Source organism: Cryptosporidium andersoni, assembly GCF_001865355.1.
Source record: "Cryptosporidium andersoni isolate 30847 chromosome Unknown contig_37, whole genome shotgun sequence".
NCBI lineage: Eukaryota > Apicomplexa > Conoidasida > Eucoccidiorida > Cryptosporidiidae > Cryptosporidium > Cryptosporidium andersoni.
In genome coordinates, this window is record NW_027122856.1 from 21858 (window position 1) to 42093 (window position 20236).

Sequence of the window (20236 nt, forward strand, 5' to 3'; positions counted from 1 at the left end):
ACAGCTTTTGGAGGGATTGGGATTTCTAATTCCCTATTCTAAGTAGAAATCCGGTACCCCACAGAAGAAAATTCCCGCTTTTATATTTCTAGACATTACAAAATATCCCAATTACAGAAAAAGAAATATAAACTAATGTATATATAAAAAAAGATGTATAAATTATCTACTATATAGTTCTAGGGAAGTCTCTAAAAAAAGTGACCTGTTATACTCATAAGAAAATACATATATTTAAATTCGCAACTTATTGTGCTATTTTAAAGTAAACTGGTATTAGTGATTTTTTAGCAGGCTAGCTAAGTCACTTTGTCTAATTATTCCAGTTGAATTAATAACTGTCTTAATCGTACCTCCCCCAAGTACCCAGATTTTGTTGCACTTTTGTAAGGATGCAGCATGGTGAGCTACTACAAAAACTGTGCAATGAGGGAAATAGGTTCTTAGTAGTTCATGAACTGGGATGTAACATGCTTTCCCACAAATCTGCTCATCACTTATATCTGGAGGAGGTTCATCAACCAATATCATTCTGTAGTCTCTAGCATTTACGACTAGACGAGCTAGAGATAAGTACCTAAGCTGAGAGTCTGATAAATACTTAGCAACTAAATCTGTAATATTACTTCTAGCATTTGCAATAGAATGATTTTGCTCTTCATACTCGGTTTGTAGTTCTTGGATACCAACCTCGTGAATTGCATTTATGTCTATGTCGGGAACTAGAATTGTATCAAGCATCTTCTCACCTGGCAAAGACCTTATAGTACTAGATAATCCACATATTCTTAGTGCCTCCCAAAGATCTTCTGAAGACCTTTGTCTTTCAGGATCTAAAAAATCTCTTACAGTCCAGCCTTTAAGTAATAAGGGAACTTGTGGTAGTACTCCAACCAATTTTCTTTTTGTGGCAGGTGGTAACTGGTTAATTGGTATACCATCCAAATAAATATTACCTTTTGTTGTTGGTACCAGACCTAGTAGAGCCATAATAAATGTTGACTTTCCACTACCCGTTCTTCCAACAATACCTATATGATCATTTGGACCTGCAATTTGATTAATATTTCGTAGTGTAGCTGTAAAATACATTGAATCCACATATTTTATCTTCTTTCCATCTATGTTTAAATAGTAATTATCTGGTTTTTCAATAGGACGTCTATATCTTACTTCTAGATCAGATATTACAATTCCTGAGCGTTCATCTGGTATTACAGAATTCCCAAAAAGAATCTGAGGTTGATTTACTTCATCATCTTTTAATTGTCTAATATACTCATATACGCGTTCTACAGAGCACATATCCTTTTCTAAGCTCATCAACCTGAATATAATATCATTGATACTCTCTGCAAATGTAATAGAGTAAGTTAAAGGCATAATCAAAGTCTCTCTTGAAGTAGGAAAAAATAAGTCAAATATTGGTACTACAAGTGATAATGGTGCTGAAATAAATTGAAGCCTAATTCCTGCCCATTGGCATGCTGCATGCTGCAATAGACGAGCTCTTTGAAGTTTGTTAACAAATTCCAGACATTTATCTAAGTAAAGCTGTTCAACTCTGTAAGCACGTATTATTGAAGCTCCACTAAGTGACTCTGAAAATGTACTACATAAAGGAGACTGGGCTAGTAATGCACATCGCTGAGCATCTCTATATGTTGCAATAAATGAACGTGCTATGAATTTTATGGTTAAAAAAACAATTAAAAATTCAAATAAGATGGTTTGCGGAACTTTAAAGGCTACAAATATGAAATTAAATAAAAATGAAAGAACTGGGGATATAACTGCTGTAATTCTCCTGATAATGCAATTATCTATAGCCAACATATCTGAACTAAATCTATTAAGTATCCGGCCTATAGAGTTGACATCATAGAACCAAAATGGAGCTAATATAACTTTACTTAAAAAAGTTTCATGTGATTTCATGGCTGCATTAATCCCCGCTAGAGCTTCTCCAATAAAAATTAAGAAACTAATTAAACTTTCAATGAGGAGAGATACTGTTAGTTGAATACATAAATTATATGTAGACTGTGCAGATCTTGATATTTCTATATTAGCAGATTTATTTACCAAAGTTAGTTCCAACATTCTGTCTATTGCAACCTTCAATATACATCCTACCAGAAAAATAATTACCCATGGAATTCCAAGTAGACCCAAATACCAACGATAGGATTTCCCACTAACTCTACCTTTACAATTTTCACTTGATAGCTTTGTATCGGTTTCATTATCAAATTTCTGTTTATCGTTATGTTCAGACTTTGTAACTACAAATGAACTGGTAATACTTTTTGGAGTATTCAATAAAGATTTTTGCTCTTCATTAGTAGAACTAGGTGTCGTTCCGGAAGATGAAGCAGATCTTATAATTGGCACAAGATACTTGGTTTCTTCCACTTCTATATCTTCTACAGCTATTAATTGATCTCTGCAATATTTATCTTGAATATATTCATCATAACTCCCAGTCCAGTGAATTCTACCATCGTTCATCACAATCACAGTAAACATTAGTTGTTTTGTATATGGTGTTGTTAAGTTATTCAAATTAGTATTATTATCTGTACTCAACTCATTTCTATTGTGTCCATCAATCCTCATTTGAGTCATGTAATGATGCAAGCTGTCAATACTTATTGATATAATAGTTGCCATATTTACAAGCAGTCCATTTTTCCCAAAAAGTCTTCTGAATATGTGACTTCCAACTCTAGGATCTATACTGACAAATATATCATCAAACAAGTACAACACAGATTCCCACGCTTTTATTATATATGGGTCTAATAATTCATCACTTCTTAAGTTTTTTGATGCCTCTAAGGGGAGGGAGTATAAAGCTCTAGCTAGTGATATTCTTGCCCTCTGGCCTCCACTTAAAGAAAAACCTCCTTCATCTACAGTACGTAGATCACCATCTTGCCAAGATTCAAAATCTTTATTTAACTGACAACAATTAACAACTAGAGAATACTTCTGTTCATCCCACTTTCTACCAAATACAATAATTGATCTTATGCTTCCACTAGGAATCCAAGGTAATTGGGAAGCATAAGCAATAGTACTATTTGCAGTTTTTGGCTGAACAAATACTTCAGCTGAAATTGGATATATTTCATCTAATACAGCCTTTATTAAAGAGGATTTTCCACATCCTGGCTCTCCTACTAAAAATACACATTCCCCTAATTTTACACTAAAGTTAATATCTAATAATGTTGCTTTATTAATATTTGTAACATATCGACGGTTAACACTACTATCCCAAGAAAATATCCCATTTCTAATAGATACAATAGTATTAGATTGGTAAATCAAGGACTCTTCAGAACTTCTCATTAAACTTGAACAACTACCTGAAAGATATCTATTATATTTGCAGTATTCTGAAGGGATCAAATTCTGATACTCATAATCCTCATTACATTCTTGATTTTTGGAAGTATTAGTAGTTTCCAAATTTTTAGATTTCTTTACTGGATGAGTTTTTATAAAAGTTGCATATCTTTGTAATGAAATAGTACCCTCAATAATGTTAGTTGGTAAAGTCCTTATTCCAGAAGACAATTGCATTAGAACTTGTAGAGCTGTAGCTCCAGTTGATATAGAATAGGAACTCTTGTATAATTCCGGATATTTTACAATATAATAAAGAAATGTAACGAATAATACATATTGAGAGTAGCTCTTTAAATGATAATCAAAAAAACCGGCGATTCTACTAAATATAAACCTTTTCTTATTCCAAAACATCTCTTGTATTCTCGACTTAGTAATTCTTTTTATTACTACATCTTCCAGTCCTGCAGTTCTAATTGAACGTATATCACTAAGTACTTCATGGCATCTATCAATTCTTTCATCTCTTTTACTCATAAACGGTTCCTTATTTAGTGCTCCAATGATCTCAAAGAGGAAGCTTAAAAATAAAACTATTGAAAATGTTAAAATTGCTGGAAATGCAGAAGATGCTCCAAGCAATGTTGTTAATGTACACCAAGCTAGGAATAAGCGAATAGGTAATAGAATTAAGTCAACAAGACAGCTTAGAAAATGTTCAATTGCTAAAGCATCCCCTACAATTAAATTAAATACATTAGATGATTGATTAGCTGCATTGCTGCTGTTAAATTTAACTTCTCTCTGTCTTAGCAATAATGACTTTCTACATGACATAGGGTTATCACCTCCTTTCACCATATATGTTGCTGTTAAGGGGATTTCTGTATATATATCTTTATGACGAATAACTCTGTCTAAAGCTATCAATATCAATGAACCTTCAATTTTTATGCAAAATCTTGCAATTAAAAATCTAGAATGACAATCAATGAGAGATTTCACTAAGATTGATATAAAGATATACAATACTGAAGATAAGGTACCTCTCTTTGTTGAAGAAAAAGAGAATAAAGAAATTCCAAAGAGTGAAAATAACCCTGCAATATCAAACAAAAGTCTTAAAGAGAGAGTAGCAAGGAAGGGTTTCCAGAGTGACCAAAATAATGCAGTATAAATACAGAATCCATGTCTCTTGTACATTGAGTAATACTCCTCATAATCAAATGCATCCGATATTCGCTTTACCCAATATTCCAAGTTATCAGATTTAAATAAAACTGGTAAATCATCCAAAGACTTTATTGAGGAGTTATATGTCGGGAGAATGTATGGTGAAATGAAAGAGAAAAACAATAAATTCCATACATCCCTTAGGCCTTGCATTTTACGCATATACCCCTATATATAGGAGTTTATACTTACTTCTGTATTTACTTAATGCAATTCTATCAGCTACAAGTTTAATAACCAGTCAACTCTGGGTATTTAGTTTAAGTATCTGACCGCTAACATTGAACTCTATTTAATGGCGGTATACGGGATTCTGGCATTACAACCAAATTAAGTAGAAATTTTAGGATTTAAACTTACAGATACAATTATAATCAGGGTTTCAAAAGCCTATGGAGGATTCCTATACTTATCAAAAATAAGCAGAAGTTATTTTTACTATATTTTCTTTCATCATACTTCTACATAAAATCCCATAAATTAGAATGGACTGAGTATAAAACTATTATTTTCCACTTTCAGTAAAAAGAAATTGTATTTGTTTAGCTATCTATAATAGGAGACAAATATTACACTGTAACTTTAGCTATATAATTGTTATATATAAGAAAAAGGTGCAGTAGTTTCAAGAGCCTTTGAAACCAATGTTATATATAAAAGAGAAAGACTGGTATTTGGTTACAATTATTTTGGTGTCCTAAAGATTTCCCAAAATTAAGGATTTAAAGTTCAAATTATACAGTGAATAAAATTATAATGTAAAATTTAAAATATGTAAATATCTTTTAAATAAATTGGAGTAAGGATGTAACCATTTCCTACAATAATACTAGAACTACTATAGTTTATCCCATACTTCTAAATAGTTGTCTTTCTTCTTAGGAATAACTTCTAAACTCTCTTTTTTAAAAAACCAAATGGTATTGCAAGAGTCTAATACTTTAGGGTTGTGAGTAATAATTAAAACTGAACAATGTTTAAAACACTGAATAATCAACGATTCAATTCCAACTGAAATTTGACTATTAGAATTTACAGTAAACTTGACAGTCAAGGGAGGCTCATCAATTAAAATTACTTTGTATTTATGACAATTAAGAAGAATTCTAATAAAAGACAAATACTTGATCTGGGATGATGAGAATTGATATTCTTCTTTTGTAACTCTAGATCTATTGATACAATCACTTTCAAGAACAATTACTGTATCTAATCCATGAGTTAAATTTTCAATAAGCACATCAAGTTGACAAATATTCAAAGCTGTCCATATAGAGGAGTCAGGATATTCTCCAAAAGGATCAAGTAGTGATCTAATTGTTGTTCCTTTAAAAATAATATTTGTTTGTGGAAGAATCCCAATATTCTTAGAATTTCTCTTTTGTAATAATTTGCCATCTAAATATATATACCCTTGAATAAATGGTACTACCCCCATTATTGCATTGAACAAAGTTGATTTCCCAGATCCAGTTCTCCCTATTATTCCTACTATATTACCTGGATATACTGTCAAATTCCCTGTAATTCTCAATATAGGTAAATCACTCAACAAAGAAGTACAATTATCCTGATCTAATTCATAATTTTCACTTTTTTTTGTATAAAAAACGGTTATATTATTAATAAAAAGTCCCTTATTTGGAATATCTCTAAATTTATCATTTATCTCTAGTAGAGGTTCTATTTCAGGATATTTGTAATGATAATTTGGAATTTGTCCTTGTTCTGAACTATTACTAGCTAGTTTCTTAAGAAATTTTCTTGTATTTTGTTTAGTACATATATAATTGTATATTCTTTCAACAGAGCACATCTCCTTTTCCATTTGGACGAATTTATACATAAAAGCTGATATAGATTCTGCTATAGTCATCGAGTACATTATACATAAAAGAACAAGTCCAGATTTCGATCCCAAGGTATCTGTATCTTCTTGAATTATTAAATATCCCATAAGTACCAAATAGATCTTAATAATAAGGAGTAAAGAAATATTTAACAATATTCCAAATGGAGTCAAAAATATATTTAACCAGAAACCAGCCCACTGGGAAGCCCCCAATTGAATTAAATGTAATTTAGCAAGATCATACATACATTCAGTTGCCTTACTCATGAGATAGTTTTCCTTGCATAACATAGAAATTGTTATAGACCCAGCTTGAGTGCTAGAGAAATATCCACATAATGTTGAAGATGTAGATAATGCAAATCTCTGATATTCTCTATAAGAAACAATAAATTTTAAACAAATTGGGGTTAAAACATAATATATCCATATAAATGCAATTAATAAAAAATATGGAAATTTGTAAATAATTATAGTTAGTTTTGTGCAAATTTCTAAGCCTGGTAATAGTGCTGTAATTATCGATTTAATAATACAAGTATCCACAACTAACAAATCACCACCTAAACGACTTAAAGTATTAGATAATGGAAATAACTCTGTTGGACCTTCAAAAGCACTTCTCAAAAGTTTTAAATGAATTTTATGAGCAATATATAGACCTCCAAAAGCTTCCATAATATATAGAAGACCACTTACTATTAAACCTACTATAGAAACTATTGTATATGTAAATAAATGAGTTTCTAATAATATAGGATTTTGTGGATATTGAGAAAGGAGATAATCACTAAACTTAGTAATTGCAGATTTAAAAATTGCTAATAAAAAAATAATAATAGTAAATATATATCCAATATTGTTCAAATACCATTTGTAAGATGATCTAGAAACGTAGCCTTTTATTGTAACTTTATCAACCATACTTGAGATACGTTTAGATTTAATTTCTAAATTATTCCATGTATTTAAATTTAAATTTTCTGGAACGCAAGAGTTAGTAGAATTTTCAAGTATACTAGTGTTTGACTGACTAATTAAATTAGTAGAATATTTATCTTCTAATTGTATAGAATGATTCTTTATAATTTTATTATTCAGATTGAATATTGTCTTTATATTATAAATTTTATGAAATCCCCTATTTTCAAGTCTATAAAATATATATTCACTATTATTTTTATCAGAATTCAGATTGTTATATATATCTTTATTTAATGTAACATTTAACCCTTCTAAAATATTTTTAAATGAGTTACTTAAAATTTCTGGATCAAGAGTAGTGATAACTGTAGAATTTTTTAATAATCCATTGGTGCCAAACAAATTTTCAAAAATATCTCTAGATATAATAGGGTCTAAACTGGAAAAAATATCATCTAATATGAACAAAAGAGGGGCAGAAAATTTTAGACTACTTAATTCTTCAGAGCCTAAATAATCCTTTAATTCCCCTTTATTATTTTCCCAAATTTCAATACAGTCAAGAAAAGAATATAAAACTCTTGCTAAACAAATTCTAGCCTTCTGTCCACCACTTAAAGTATTTCCTCCTTCATCAATTACCTTCATATCTCCATCAGCCCATTGACTAAAGTCAGTAGAAAGTTTGCAACATTCAACGACTCTGAAATACTGTCTAGCATTATAAGGTACTCCAAATATAATAATTGAACGAATAGTTCCACTAGGTATCCAAGGATTTTGAGATACATATCCAATAGGTAACTTGTATTTTAGATGATATACAAAAATATTTCCAGTTAAAGTGACCCTACAAGTATTTAGAATAGCATGAATAAAAGTTGTCTTACCTGATCCAGAGTCTCCTAAAATAAAAACTTTGTTACCTTTATAAATTTCGAGATTAATATTATTAATTATTGGGGGAAAGTTTTCTACAGAATCCCGAAAAAGAGATACATTCTGCGCATTAACCAATACTTCATCAATATGTGAATATGGAAGTGAATTAAATATAGAATATATTGAACGAGCTTCAAAACTTAATGTATTTGAAAGTGATTCATATTTGTCACCTTTATTCTGACTATTATCTGTCTCATTAAGAAATGATTGGAATCTCTTCATTGAAATGAACCCATCAATTAATAAAGATAAAAGACCACGAATTGAAATCATTGAATATAAAATTTGCAAAATTACTATTCCCTTAGGTGAAAAGCTTTTTAAAGACAAATTAGAATTATTTGAAGTTGGAATTACTTTATAAATATAATTTAAAAATAGAACTAGTTGAGTTACACTTTCTGTATGGTAATCCAAAAAACTTCCTATCTGAGAAATTATAACCCTTAAACCATTGTAAAAAACTTCTCTTCTCCTAAGTTCCAATATTTTATTATATTCTATCTTATTCAAATCCAACAATTGTACAAGACTAACTTGTCTTAAAACTTCATGTGATCTTTCTAACCTACGATCTCTATATTTCATAAATGGAGCTTTCATTAATACACCAAGTATTTGAAAAATAAAACTAAATATAAACATAAGTAAAAATGTAAAAATAGCAATTGTTACTGCAGATCCAACTTGTTGTTTCAATAGTATCCAAGTAAACAATACTCTTATTGGAAGTACAAGAATATCTAATGATGAAATCAAAAAATTTGGACAACTTGCACAATCTGCTAATATAATATTTAATGTATTTAAATTCTTACCTTTTGGTAATATATAGTTCGAATTATTAGATCTTATTATTGTATCATTTTCCATTATGTTAAGAATACGATGATAAGCTAATTTAATTAAAGATGATTCAATTATAATTCCTAGATTAGCACTATAATAACGACTTTGTGATTCTGTAATTAGCTTTAATATATATGCAAATATAACATAACATCCTAACTTAATAGATTTCATTGATCCACTCACTCTAAAATATTCACTTAATAAAAAAGATACTATAGAAGATGTCAATAAATTCAGAATCTTAAGAAATATAACTAATATAATAGTATTCTTGTTTGCTAATAATAATTGAATCCAAATAGATCTTTTAGATTTCTTGATATTCATAAATAGTTTATTACTGGCTCTTTCAATCTCTTCTTCAAACCACTCCAAACCATTCATACTAGGTAAAGTTTTCTTTGATATTAAGTTGCTTTCATCAAGATATGACCTTACCCAATTAAAAGTTAGGAAAGATGCATAATTATATATACACTCATTAATTCTAGTCAATGTTGTTAATATTGATATCTTCATTAAGTTAAATTAGAATTTATTTAACAATTATATCTACTCTAAACCTCCTTATATCTCTAATATATTCAAAGTATGTTAATTTTTCCTTTTATCTTCTATTTAATGACTTTTAACTTTTTCCCTACTGCATAGGCGCTAAATAATATTGTAGCACAAATTCTTGTTGATACCCGGTATTAAATAGTAACTATTAACTATTACGCGGTTAATTCATGCAAGTAAATTTTGTATGGAAATATAAATAAATTAATAAAAAGATGACAATTGTGAATATGTTAAGTGATTGACAATAAAACTTAATTTAAGAATACTAACGTTACTCTTATTTTTTAGTAACCACATTAGGAACTCTTTATAGCCAGAATACCTAATTATTACCAAAAAATTAATGACCTAAGTCTAAATATTGTCCTAATAAAATATTAACATCTAATAATAAAACACAAAGAAAAAATTTTTTTTTTGAATATTCTAAATTCTTTTTTAATGAGTGAAGATAGTATAATTTTATATTTAAAACAAAATAGGATTACTTATAATATTGTAAACTAAAAGGTAATGGAATCTTAAGAAATCCATTTATAAAAGAATACTATTTTATCAATATTTAGCTATATATATTCCAATATTACTTTATAAAAAGACTATGATATACTTAATAGTCTTAATTAATATTTACATTTATTGAGTAATGACATGTAAATAATATAGGATGGATATAGATGGAATTAGGATTCACCAGAAAAAAAAAGTATTTATATATAGCTCTCAGTTTTGATAATTCCTTAAAAGCTTAAATTTAACATTTGATAATAACTTGATTTTATTTATATCTTTTATATTTAGGTATAATATCTTATTATTACTTCTACATAGAATATCAAATAAAATAAAAGGAATACATTGATAATATTGTATATGAAAATATTGAAATTAATTAATTTAAGTATATTAATGATATCTTCAATAAAAAGATAATAGATAGAATATGACATAATATAAAGAATATTTAAGTAATTGGTAATTAGCTTGTAAATCTTGAATAAATAATAATAATAAAAGAAAAAAGATAACTTTGTATTCTAATATTAATTTATTATGTTTGTCTTTCCACTATTTACTTCTAGTTCTGCATTACTACATAATTGCATTATTTCATTTTGAGTAAAATTTGAGTTTAAACTTGTTTCATGAAGTATTTTTCCATGACCTATAACCCAAACTTTATTACAATTTTGTAAAGAAGCAGCATGATGAGCTACAACAAATACAGTACAATGAGGAAAATATCTACGTAATAATTGATGAATAGGTACATAATTTGCAGTATCATCATGATTAACATCAGGTGGAGGCTCATCAACAAGTATAAGCCGATAATTTTTAGCAGAAATAAGTAAACGAGCTAATGATAAATAACGTAGTTGAGAGTCTGATAAAGATCTCCCATCATCTGCATTAATATCATTTTCTATAGGTATAGAATTATATTTATTGTTCGAATTACTAGTATCAGGAACAATAACTGCATCTAGCATCTTGTTGCCAGGAAGAGATCTAATCAAACTTGAGAGACCACATATATTAATAGCATTCCATAAATCATCATCAGAATGTTTTGAATCTGGATCTAGAAAATTTCTTACTGTCCATCCTTTTAAAATAAGAGGTACTTGTGGTAATACTCCAATAATCTTACGTTTTACTTCAGGTAACATTTGATTAATAGGTACACCATCTAATAAAATTTGACCCTTTGTAATTGGAACAAGTCCTAAAATAGATTGCAAAAATGTCGACTTACCACTACCTGTCCTTCCAATTACCCCAATATGCTCATTTGGTCCAGTTAAAGCTGACATATTATCTAATGATGGAGGGAAATACATATCATCTATATTATCTGTAGGCTTACTATTTGGTCGACGATATCTAACTTGAAGATTTTTAATTTTTATTCCTTTACATTTATTTACATCATTTAATTTTGAATTTGTTAAATCTAAGTTATTATCAACCTTACAAATTGTCTGATCATAAGATAATTCTAATGTTAATGTTTCATCATATTGATGTAATCTCTCAGCAGATATCATCTCTTTCTCCATATTAACATATGAAGTTATAACCATACCTATATTAGATGCAATAGATTCGGAATAATACAATGCTATACCAGTAACACCAGCTCCAATAATTCCAGATTTACTATTTTGAGTATTTATATTACTTGTTTCAAGTATTTTACAAAAAAATTTGAAACCAGTAGATACAAGTAATGTCTGAAGAACTTTAGATGTTAGGACAGTAAGAGGAAATGTTAAAAGTTGAGTTCTTAAAGAGGACCATTCCTTAGAACATAATTGCATAAATTTAGCCCTTTGTACTAAATCTATAATCTCATTTCCTTGCATCATATAATGGCTTTGTGCTCTAAAAGATCTTATAATAGGCCCTCCACTCATTGCTTCAGAAAATACCCCACAAAGAGGAGAATACAAAACTAAACACATTCTCTGAATCTCTCTAGAAGATCTAGAAAAGTACCTAGCTACAGCTAAATATATTCCAAAACTTATCAAAGGAAATAAAATAATAGCAAGAGGAGCCACATATAAAACAATGCAACATTGGAACATAACATTCATTCCACCTACAAGTACTGCAGCTATTTTCATAGCTGGTATATTATCCATCATTAATTGATCTGCACTAAACCTACTAATGACTCTACTTACTGGATTAGAATCAAAAAAGTATAATGGAGCACTGAGTACCTTAACCAAAATATCATTATGTATACTTGTTGCAGCCTTAAGACCACAGAATGCTTCTCCAATAAATACCATAGCACTTACAAGTAATTGAATAAATACTAGGAAAGTATAATTAAGAGCAAATTTCTTTGCTTCTGATATAGATAATAAAACATCATTTGAAGGAGGTCTAGATGTATAAATTCCCATATAATAATCAGTACCTTTATCAAACATTGTTTTAGCAAAACATAGGAATAATAAACCAAATGTCCAATTCCATTGTAATTTCGAAAAATACCAAAAATAAGTTTTTTTAGAAACTATACCCATAAAACGCCCCTCTCTCTCCATAACTTTTCTTAAAGTTTCAGTTTTTGTACTAGTACTTATTGGATATGGTAAAGTAATACTATTTATATTGTCATCATCTTCTATATTATTATTTTCATCTACAATATCATCTACATTTTGACTTGATAAATAATCAGAATCTTTTTGATTACACCATTCTGAAATATAACGTTGATAACAACCATAAAAAGTAATCATACCATCATCTAAAACAAGAATATTTGGTTTAAAGGATAAAGATGTTTTTCTCACTGACTTCATTAGAAATGAAAGATTAGAAAAATCAATAGATAATATCGTACCAACTCTTCTTAATAATCCATCTGATCCAAATAATTTTCTAAATATAATCTGACTAACACCAGGATCTAAACTAATAAATATATCATCTAAAAGATATAATATAGATTCTTCATCATTTAGAGAATTCATATCAATAGATTTATAAATATTTATTGTTGATTTCTTTATTAAAGGTGATCCTATATTTGTATTTATATTATAATTATTCATATTAAATTCATTATATTGAGAATTATTTATTCTTTGGTCTGAATCTAATCCATTATTAGATATAATCAAATCATCAGTATCATTTCTTGAATATTGCAATTTATTTATATCAGATGAAGATAATTTACATAATTTATCTATATTAGAAGATTTTATATCTGATTCCAAATTTAATCTAGTTAAATTTGAAATACTTTCAGATTCTATATTTATAATGTTTTGAAATTTGTCATTATCTAAATTATTTAATATATCTTCATTCAATTTATCTATATTATTTGTACATAAATTCTCTCCTATATCTTCAAATAAAATATCTGGTAAAGAATATAATGCTCTAGCAAGACATATTCTTGCTCTCTGTCCTCCACTAAGTGAAAAACCACCTTCATCAACAACTCTAGAATCACCATCTTGCCAAGTTGAAAAATCCTTATTTAATTGACAACAATCTACTATAATATCATATTTACGTTGGTTAAGTTTCCTACCAAATATTATAGTATTCTTTATACTCCCATTTGGTATCCAAGGGATCTGAGAAGCATATGCAATAGGTTTCCTAGTTTCACGGGGTTGAACAAAAGCTGTACCATTCTCTTTAACAATTTCATCTAAAATTGCATTCATAAGTGATGTCTTTCCACTACCAGGAGAACCAACAACTATAATTGTTTCACCTAAAGTTAAAGATAAATTTATATTTCTTAATTTAAATCTATTATCATATAATGAATTTGAAACTATTAATCCACAATTATAATTTGATATCTTATAATCTTGATTACAATTAGATCTTATTAAACCATTTGTATTTATATTCTTAATATTAGAATTATTTATCTTTAAATTAGAATTCATTTCATTCAAATTATCACTTTTATCTCTAATTCTATTTGAATTCCTATTACGAATATCCTTACACCATGTGTAACATGCATCTCTCATTAATATAATCTGAATCTTTGGATAAATTATATTATCCTTAATATTTGTATTATTTCCACTCTCAATATTTTGATATTCTTTATATTTTTCATTTATTAATAATGGATATTCTACATTATCTTCATCATCCAATATATCATTATTTTGATCTAAATTATTATATATATTATATTTCAAATATTCAAGATATTCACATCCTTTAGATTTATTATCTCTAGAATCAATATTATTCTTATCAATCTCTGTATCTTCCCATTTACCTCTATCATATATATTTTGTAATATCCTTGAATATTTACACTTTATATTATCTATATTAGATAAATTAAGTTCTTTACTCTTTGGAGGATCTGAATGTCTTAAATCTAATGGTCTAGATCTTATAAATGATTCAAATCTATAAAAAGAAATAATAGCCTCAATAGTTGCAAATGAATACATGGAAAGATTTCTACAAGGACCTAATAATGAAAATAAAACTTTTAAAGTTGTTACACCAACAGATGCTGGTATAACTAGGGGTATATTATCTTTATAAGCCATATTAATACCATAATATACTGCCATTAAAAATAATACTAATTGAGCTACACTAGACATTTGATATCCAATCCAACTCCCAATTAATGATAATGTTGTACGTATCTTATTTGCTCTAGTCTCCATATTTCTATATAACATAACTCTTTCATTAGCTATTTCTTGTAAACCCATCATTTGAAGAGTACGAACTTCACTAAGTACTTCATGACAACGATCAATACGTTTATCTCTAGCATTCATAAAAGGAGTTTTATAAGAAGAAGCTATTATTTGACATGAAAATGAAATTATTAACAATATTATTAATGTTGCCATACCACATGCAGTTGTTGTGGTACCTAATATATCTTTAAGTACAAAAAAAGCAACAATTAATCTAAATGGAAATACAAGACATTCAATAGCATTTATTAAAAATCCTTCAACTGCTAAAGCATCAACAACAATCAAATTAAATATATTAGAAGATGCAACAGCTTCTTTATCTTGAATTCTCCTAGCTTCAGCATGTCTAAGTATAATTGATTTTCTTGCTGATTTACCAATATCTGCTGAATCACTAGAAGTTATTGCAAGAGCTTTCCAATGTACTACTCTACGAAATGTCATTGAAATTAAAGCTCCTTGAATTCTTAAACTAACTCTACCACACCAATAACTATATTGACTCTCAACAAATATCTTTAAAAGATTTAATATAATAAATAAAATAGCCATTTTATTACACCATGATGTTTTAATTTCATGTTCTCTTATAGTTATATTACCTGTATTTGGTTCTATACTTGCTACAAAACTTCTTAATGCTAAAGTAGCCAAGGTTTGTAAAATATCATAAAATACCTTTAATAATATTACTAATAAACCTTGTAACCAAAATACTTTTACTAGAGGTCTTGCAATTCTCAATTTCCTTGCTCTTAATTTACTTCTTTTTTCTTCATCATTTACAGCATCCTCTAATCTACTAGTCCAATCAACTATATTATCTTTATTTGGTAGATGTAGTAAATCATCTGTATTTATACATCCATCTAGAAATTTCCACATCCAAGGTGTAATCCAAGTAAAAAGTAATTTACTCCATATATTTTTACCTCCAGCTTGTTCAATTCTTCCATATTTCTTATTAATGACATTCTTACTTGATGAACTAATTCTATTATTTATATTAAGAACTTCACCTTTCTTTGATATATTATTTTCAATCTTGTCCATCCGTACTATTTACTATATTATTAAAACTTTTTAACTTATATCAATTACTACAAATAAATATTGACTTGTTATATCTTATTGAGAAAAAGTTATCAAATTAATTCATTGTATTACTCTTTCAAGATATTAACACTTTGTCTACAATTCTTGTACTTTTTTTTCTTTTAAGTAATAAACACTTTTAATCACACTTAATCTTATTCTTATTCTTATTTTTACTCTTACTCTTACTCTTATTATTCATATATATATTATTATAAATATTAAATACAAATATTACCTAACTGTCTTATTATAAAACTTGAATATTAAGAATTCACCAAATTATTTTGTCTACTTAATAATTAGCCTCTACTATACCCATTAAAATAGACATTTATAACCGGGAAATAAAGCGGCTTAATCTCTGATTAATCTTAGGTATATTATTAGGCGGATTAAACTTTGATAGATTTTACCTCTAAATATTAAATAAAAAAATTTTTATTTATATTTTTTTAAAAAAGAAAAAGGAAAAAAAAAAGTTACAAATAAAAATATCTATAAGTATATTTTTATATTTATAATTAATTTTTTTTTTTTTTTTTATAAGAGGCAAAAGGAATCACTTGTAGATTGTAGATCTATAATTGTAGAATTTGTATTTACATTCTCTTTAGAATTATCAGATAAAAAGTTTTGTGATGATAAATCTGATAAATTTATCCATTTATCTTGTATCTGAGAATTTGAATCTTCTATTTCTATATTATTCTTAATATTGTAATCATTAATATCTGATATCATATTTAAATTATTATCTGGAATTAAAATATTACTATTATCATATTTTTCTATATTTTCATTAACCATTTTTATTTTATTATTACTTAAATTTATATTATGAATTTCAACTATATCTGTATAATGTTTTCTATGATTTAATATTGGTAAAAAAGTATCTGAAATTTCTTGTTCAAATTTTGTTATAGAATTTATTTTTGTTATTTGATGTATAGTATTATCTAATTTATCCAATTTAAGACGAAATTTAATTGATTCCATATCTTCGCAATTACTTAAATTATCCTCAGATATATCATTATAATAATATGATATATTAGATTGATCAAAAGCTTCATATTCAAATATATTTGGTGGTTCTTTACTAAAGTGGACTTTCTTTTTATTTATATTATTTACCATATTACTTTTTTGTATAAATCTAAATTTGTGATAATAAGGAGATATAGAAATAGTTTGATTTTGAAATTGACTTTTATTGTTTATATTACAATTATCTTTATCAGTCATAATTTCTATTATTAATAATTCCTATTCTTATATTATTAATATTAAGATAACATACACTTCATATTTTCAATAATATTTTATTATAACAAATCTATTCATTACTCGAATATTTGTTAAAGTAAAATTCTAGAAGATATATAGAATCTAGAATATCTTTTTAAATTATTAATATATATTATTAAATAAATACCCTGAAAGTGTAATATAATGCTATATATTTTTACCTTTAATTATTAATAATAAACTAAATATATTATAATCTTTAATTAAAATAAAAGAAAAAAAAACAAAAAAAATAGGTTACTCTTTATTATATAGAATTAATAGAATTTGTTAATAATTTTGGTTTAATCATAATTGATAAATATTGTCTTTGTATCTTAGGATTATTAAATTTATGATTATTTCTTATTAATTTTTTAAAATAATTCATCTAAAATGAATAAAATATTTAATATTATTTATTATTATTAATAAAAGTTAATTAAATATAAACTTACCTGATATTTATCTACAAGAGTAAATGTATATCCAACTTTACCAGCTCTAGCTGTTCTACCAACCCTATGTACATATACTTTCCAATTTATAGGAACATCATAATTAATAACTATATCAATATCTGAAATATCAATACCACGAGATAATATATCTGAACAAACAAGTATATTATATTTATTTTTAGAAAATTCTTTTATTAAGCGATTCCTTTCTTTCTGCATTAAATAACTAGAAAATTCTTCTATTTTTATGTTCAATAATGGAGTAGTACTCATCATGTCCATATTATTATTATGATCTAATTCTTTTAAATTTTTATATTCTATATTATTATCTTCAAAGTAATCTTCATCTTTATCTTTATAATTACTTAAATATAAAATGTCTTCTTTATTAATATTATTAAATTGATATTGAAGATATTTTGTTAAATTATGTGCTGTATCTTTTGTAGAACAAAATATAATGATCTTTAATAAAATATCTTTATTATTATTAATATTAATAATCTTAGTTTTATTTATATATTGTAACATATTTTTATTATTAAAATATAATTCATATAATAAAGATAATAATATTAAATATTTATCTTCATTTTCTCCTACTTTAATATATTTTTGAATTATTTTAGATGGTATTTTAGATTCACCATGAGTTGAAGTTATAAAATAAATAGGTCTAACTAATTGTAATTGATCAAGTTTATAGTAAATATTTGCCATTGTTGCAGATAATAATATTAATAATGGTTTTTTAATTCCCATTCCAAGTTCACCATTATTTGTATTTATATATATTTGTTTATTTATACAATTAATAATATCTAACCAATCATTATATGATTGAGATAATAAACGATCAACCTCATCTATAATTATAAAACGTATATATTGAAATATTTTTGGTACTTGATTATTATTTAAATTTTCTAGAGAACAAAGATGATAATAATGTTCATAAAGTCTTCCTGGTGTACAAATAATAATATCTGGTATTATATAATTTAATTGTTGCAATTCTATTGAGAATGATGATTGACCTGTTAATGTCATTATACGAATAGGATATGGTCCTTTATATTTATTAGAAAATATTATAAAAATATTTTTTATTTGATTTGCTAATTCTCTAGTTGGTACTAATATTAAAGATGATAAATATTGAAATGACTTTGATTGAAGATAATTAATTATAGGTATTACATAACATAAAGTTTTACCTTCTCCAGTGGGAACTGATATACATATATCACTTGAATATAAGCTATTTCTATCCTCATTAATTCCTTTTAATATATATGGTATTACTTTAGATTGAATAGGGAAGAATTTTTTAAATCCATTTATTGATTTAATTCCTTTTTTAGTATTTTTATGTAGGATCTTTAATATATCTTTATGATCATTATTATTTTCTTTTTCATCAGTTAAATGATTAACAATTTTCCATCTAATATAAATAATATAATTCATATAAATTAAAAATAAAAGATAAAATAAAGTAAAGAAGAAAAAATAAGATCTTACCTTTTAGTCCAATTAGGTATACTAGTTACCATATTATTATATTTATTAATATAAAATATAATTCAAAATTTTTATTATATTAAAATATTAAAATTATTGGCGCTAAAATAAAATGACTATATTTAAGCGGTAATAAAATTTTTAAAAGACAAATTTATTTTTAAAATTAATCTGTCATAGAGATTATTAAAATATATTAGTACCCTTATTATATAAAGCTATAATAATTGGCGGGCAATTTTTTTCTTTATTTTTTTCTTTATTTTTTTTTATTGAAGACATAAATTGATTAGAATAATTTAGACTATCTTTATAAGATATAAGGTTAAAAAAGAAAAGAATTACAAGATATTTACCTAAATTTTAAAGAAGATTTTATAGACAATATTAGAAGTGATCTGAGAATAAATGGCTAAGTCAAAGAATCATACAAATCATAACCAGGTATGTCTTTTTATTTTTATTATTCTTATTAATATTTTATGAATTATAAAGTAAGTATTATTTATATTTTTAGAATCGTAAAGCTCATAGAAATGGAATTCGTAAACCCAGAACTTTTAGAAAACTTGCAACATATGGTATGAATCCTAAATTTTTAAGGAATCAGAGATATTGTAGAAAAGCAGCTATGGAAAAGGCTGCAGCTTTAGCAATTGAAGCTAAAAAGGCAATCTTTAATTAGATTTTTGAGATCCAATATTTAGTACATTAAGAAAGAAAAAGAAGAAAAAATAATAAAAAAAAAAAAGACTTAACTAGGTTATTTAGTACTAGATAATTTCTTCTTTAGGACATATTAATAATTCCTTTAAAATTCTATATTCTTCTTTTCCAGTCAATATATAATTAATACTATAAAGGGAAATATATGAAATCATCTTAGTTATATTTTATAG

At 26.2% G+C, this 20236-nt stretch overlaps 6 protein-coding genes across 6 annotated transcripts; 1 reads left to right on the forward strand and 5 right to left on the reverse strand.

The window, feature by feature from the left end:
* Positions 1 to 276: 276 nt before the first annotated feature.
* Positions 277 to 4743, reverse strand: cand_008440 (ABC transporter family protein; the record flags this gene model as incomplete). The annotated part of the gene is made up of 1 exon (XM_067211084.1): positions 277 to 4743. One exon carries the CDS (start codon positions 4741 to 4743, stop codon positions 277 to 279), a length of 4467 nt encoding a protein of 1488 aa, XP_067067807.1.
* A 685-nt stretch (positions 4744 to 5428) lies between these two features.
* Positions 5429 to 9682, reverse strand: cand_008450 (ABC transporter family protein; the record flags this gene model as incomplete). The annotated part of the gene is made up of 1 exon (XM_067211085.1): positions 5429 to 9682. The coding sequence occupies one exon, from the start codon at positions 9680 to 9682 to the stop codon at positions 5429 to 5431; it is 4254 nt and encodes a 1417-aa protein (XP_067067808.1).
* A 1088-nt stretch (positions 9683 to 10770) lies between these two features.
* cand_008460 (ABC transporter family protein) lies at positions 10771 to 16014 on the reverse strand (the record flags this gene model as incomplete). Its single annotated transcript, XM_067211086.1, has 1 exon — positions 10771 to 16014. The coding sequence occupies one exon, from the start codon at positions 16012 to 16014 to the stop codon at positions 10771 to 10773; it is 5244 nt and encodes a 1747-aa protein (XP_067067809.1).
* A 585-nt stretch (positions 16015 to 16599) lies between these two features.
* Positions 16600 to 17307, reverse strand: cand_008470 (uncharacterized protein; the record flags this gene model as incomplete). The annotated part of the gene is made up of 1 exon (XM_067211087.1): positions 16600 to 17307. The coding sequence occupies one exon, from the start codon at positions 17305 to 17307 to the stop codon at positions 16600 to 16602; it is 708 nt and encodes a 235-aa protein (XP_067067810.1).
* A 310-nt stretch (positions 17308 to 17617) lies between these two features.
* cand_008480 (ATP-dependent RNA helicase DBP6) lies at positions 17618 to 19369 on the reverse strand (the record flags this gene model as incomplete). Its single annotated transcript, XM_067211088.1, has 3 exons — positions 17618 to 17740; positions 17808 to 19260; positions 19338 to 19369. The coding sequence occupies 3 exons, from the start codon at positions 19367 to 19369 to the stop codon at positions 17618 to 17620; spliced, it is 1608 nt and encodes a 535-aa protein (XP_067067811.1).
* Positions 19370 to 19745: 376 nt separating this feature from the next.
* Positions 19746 to 20022, forward strand: cand_008490 (60s ribosomal protein L29; the record flags this gene model as incomplete). Its single annotated transcript, XM_067211089.1, has 2 exons — positions 19746 to 19781; positions 19855 to 20022. The coding sequence occupies 2 exons, from the start codon at positions 19746 to 19748 to the stop codon at positions 20020 to 20022; spliced, it is 204 nt and encodes a 67-aa protein (XP_067067812.1).
* Positions 20023 to 20236: the final 214 nt, after the last annotated feature.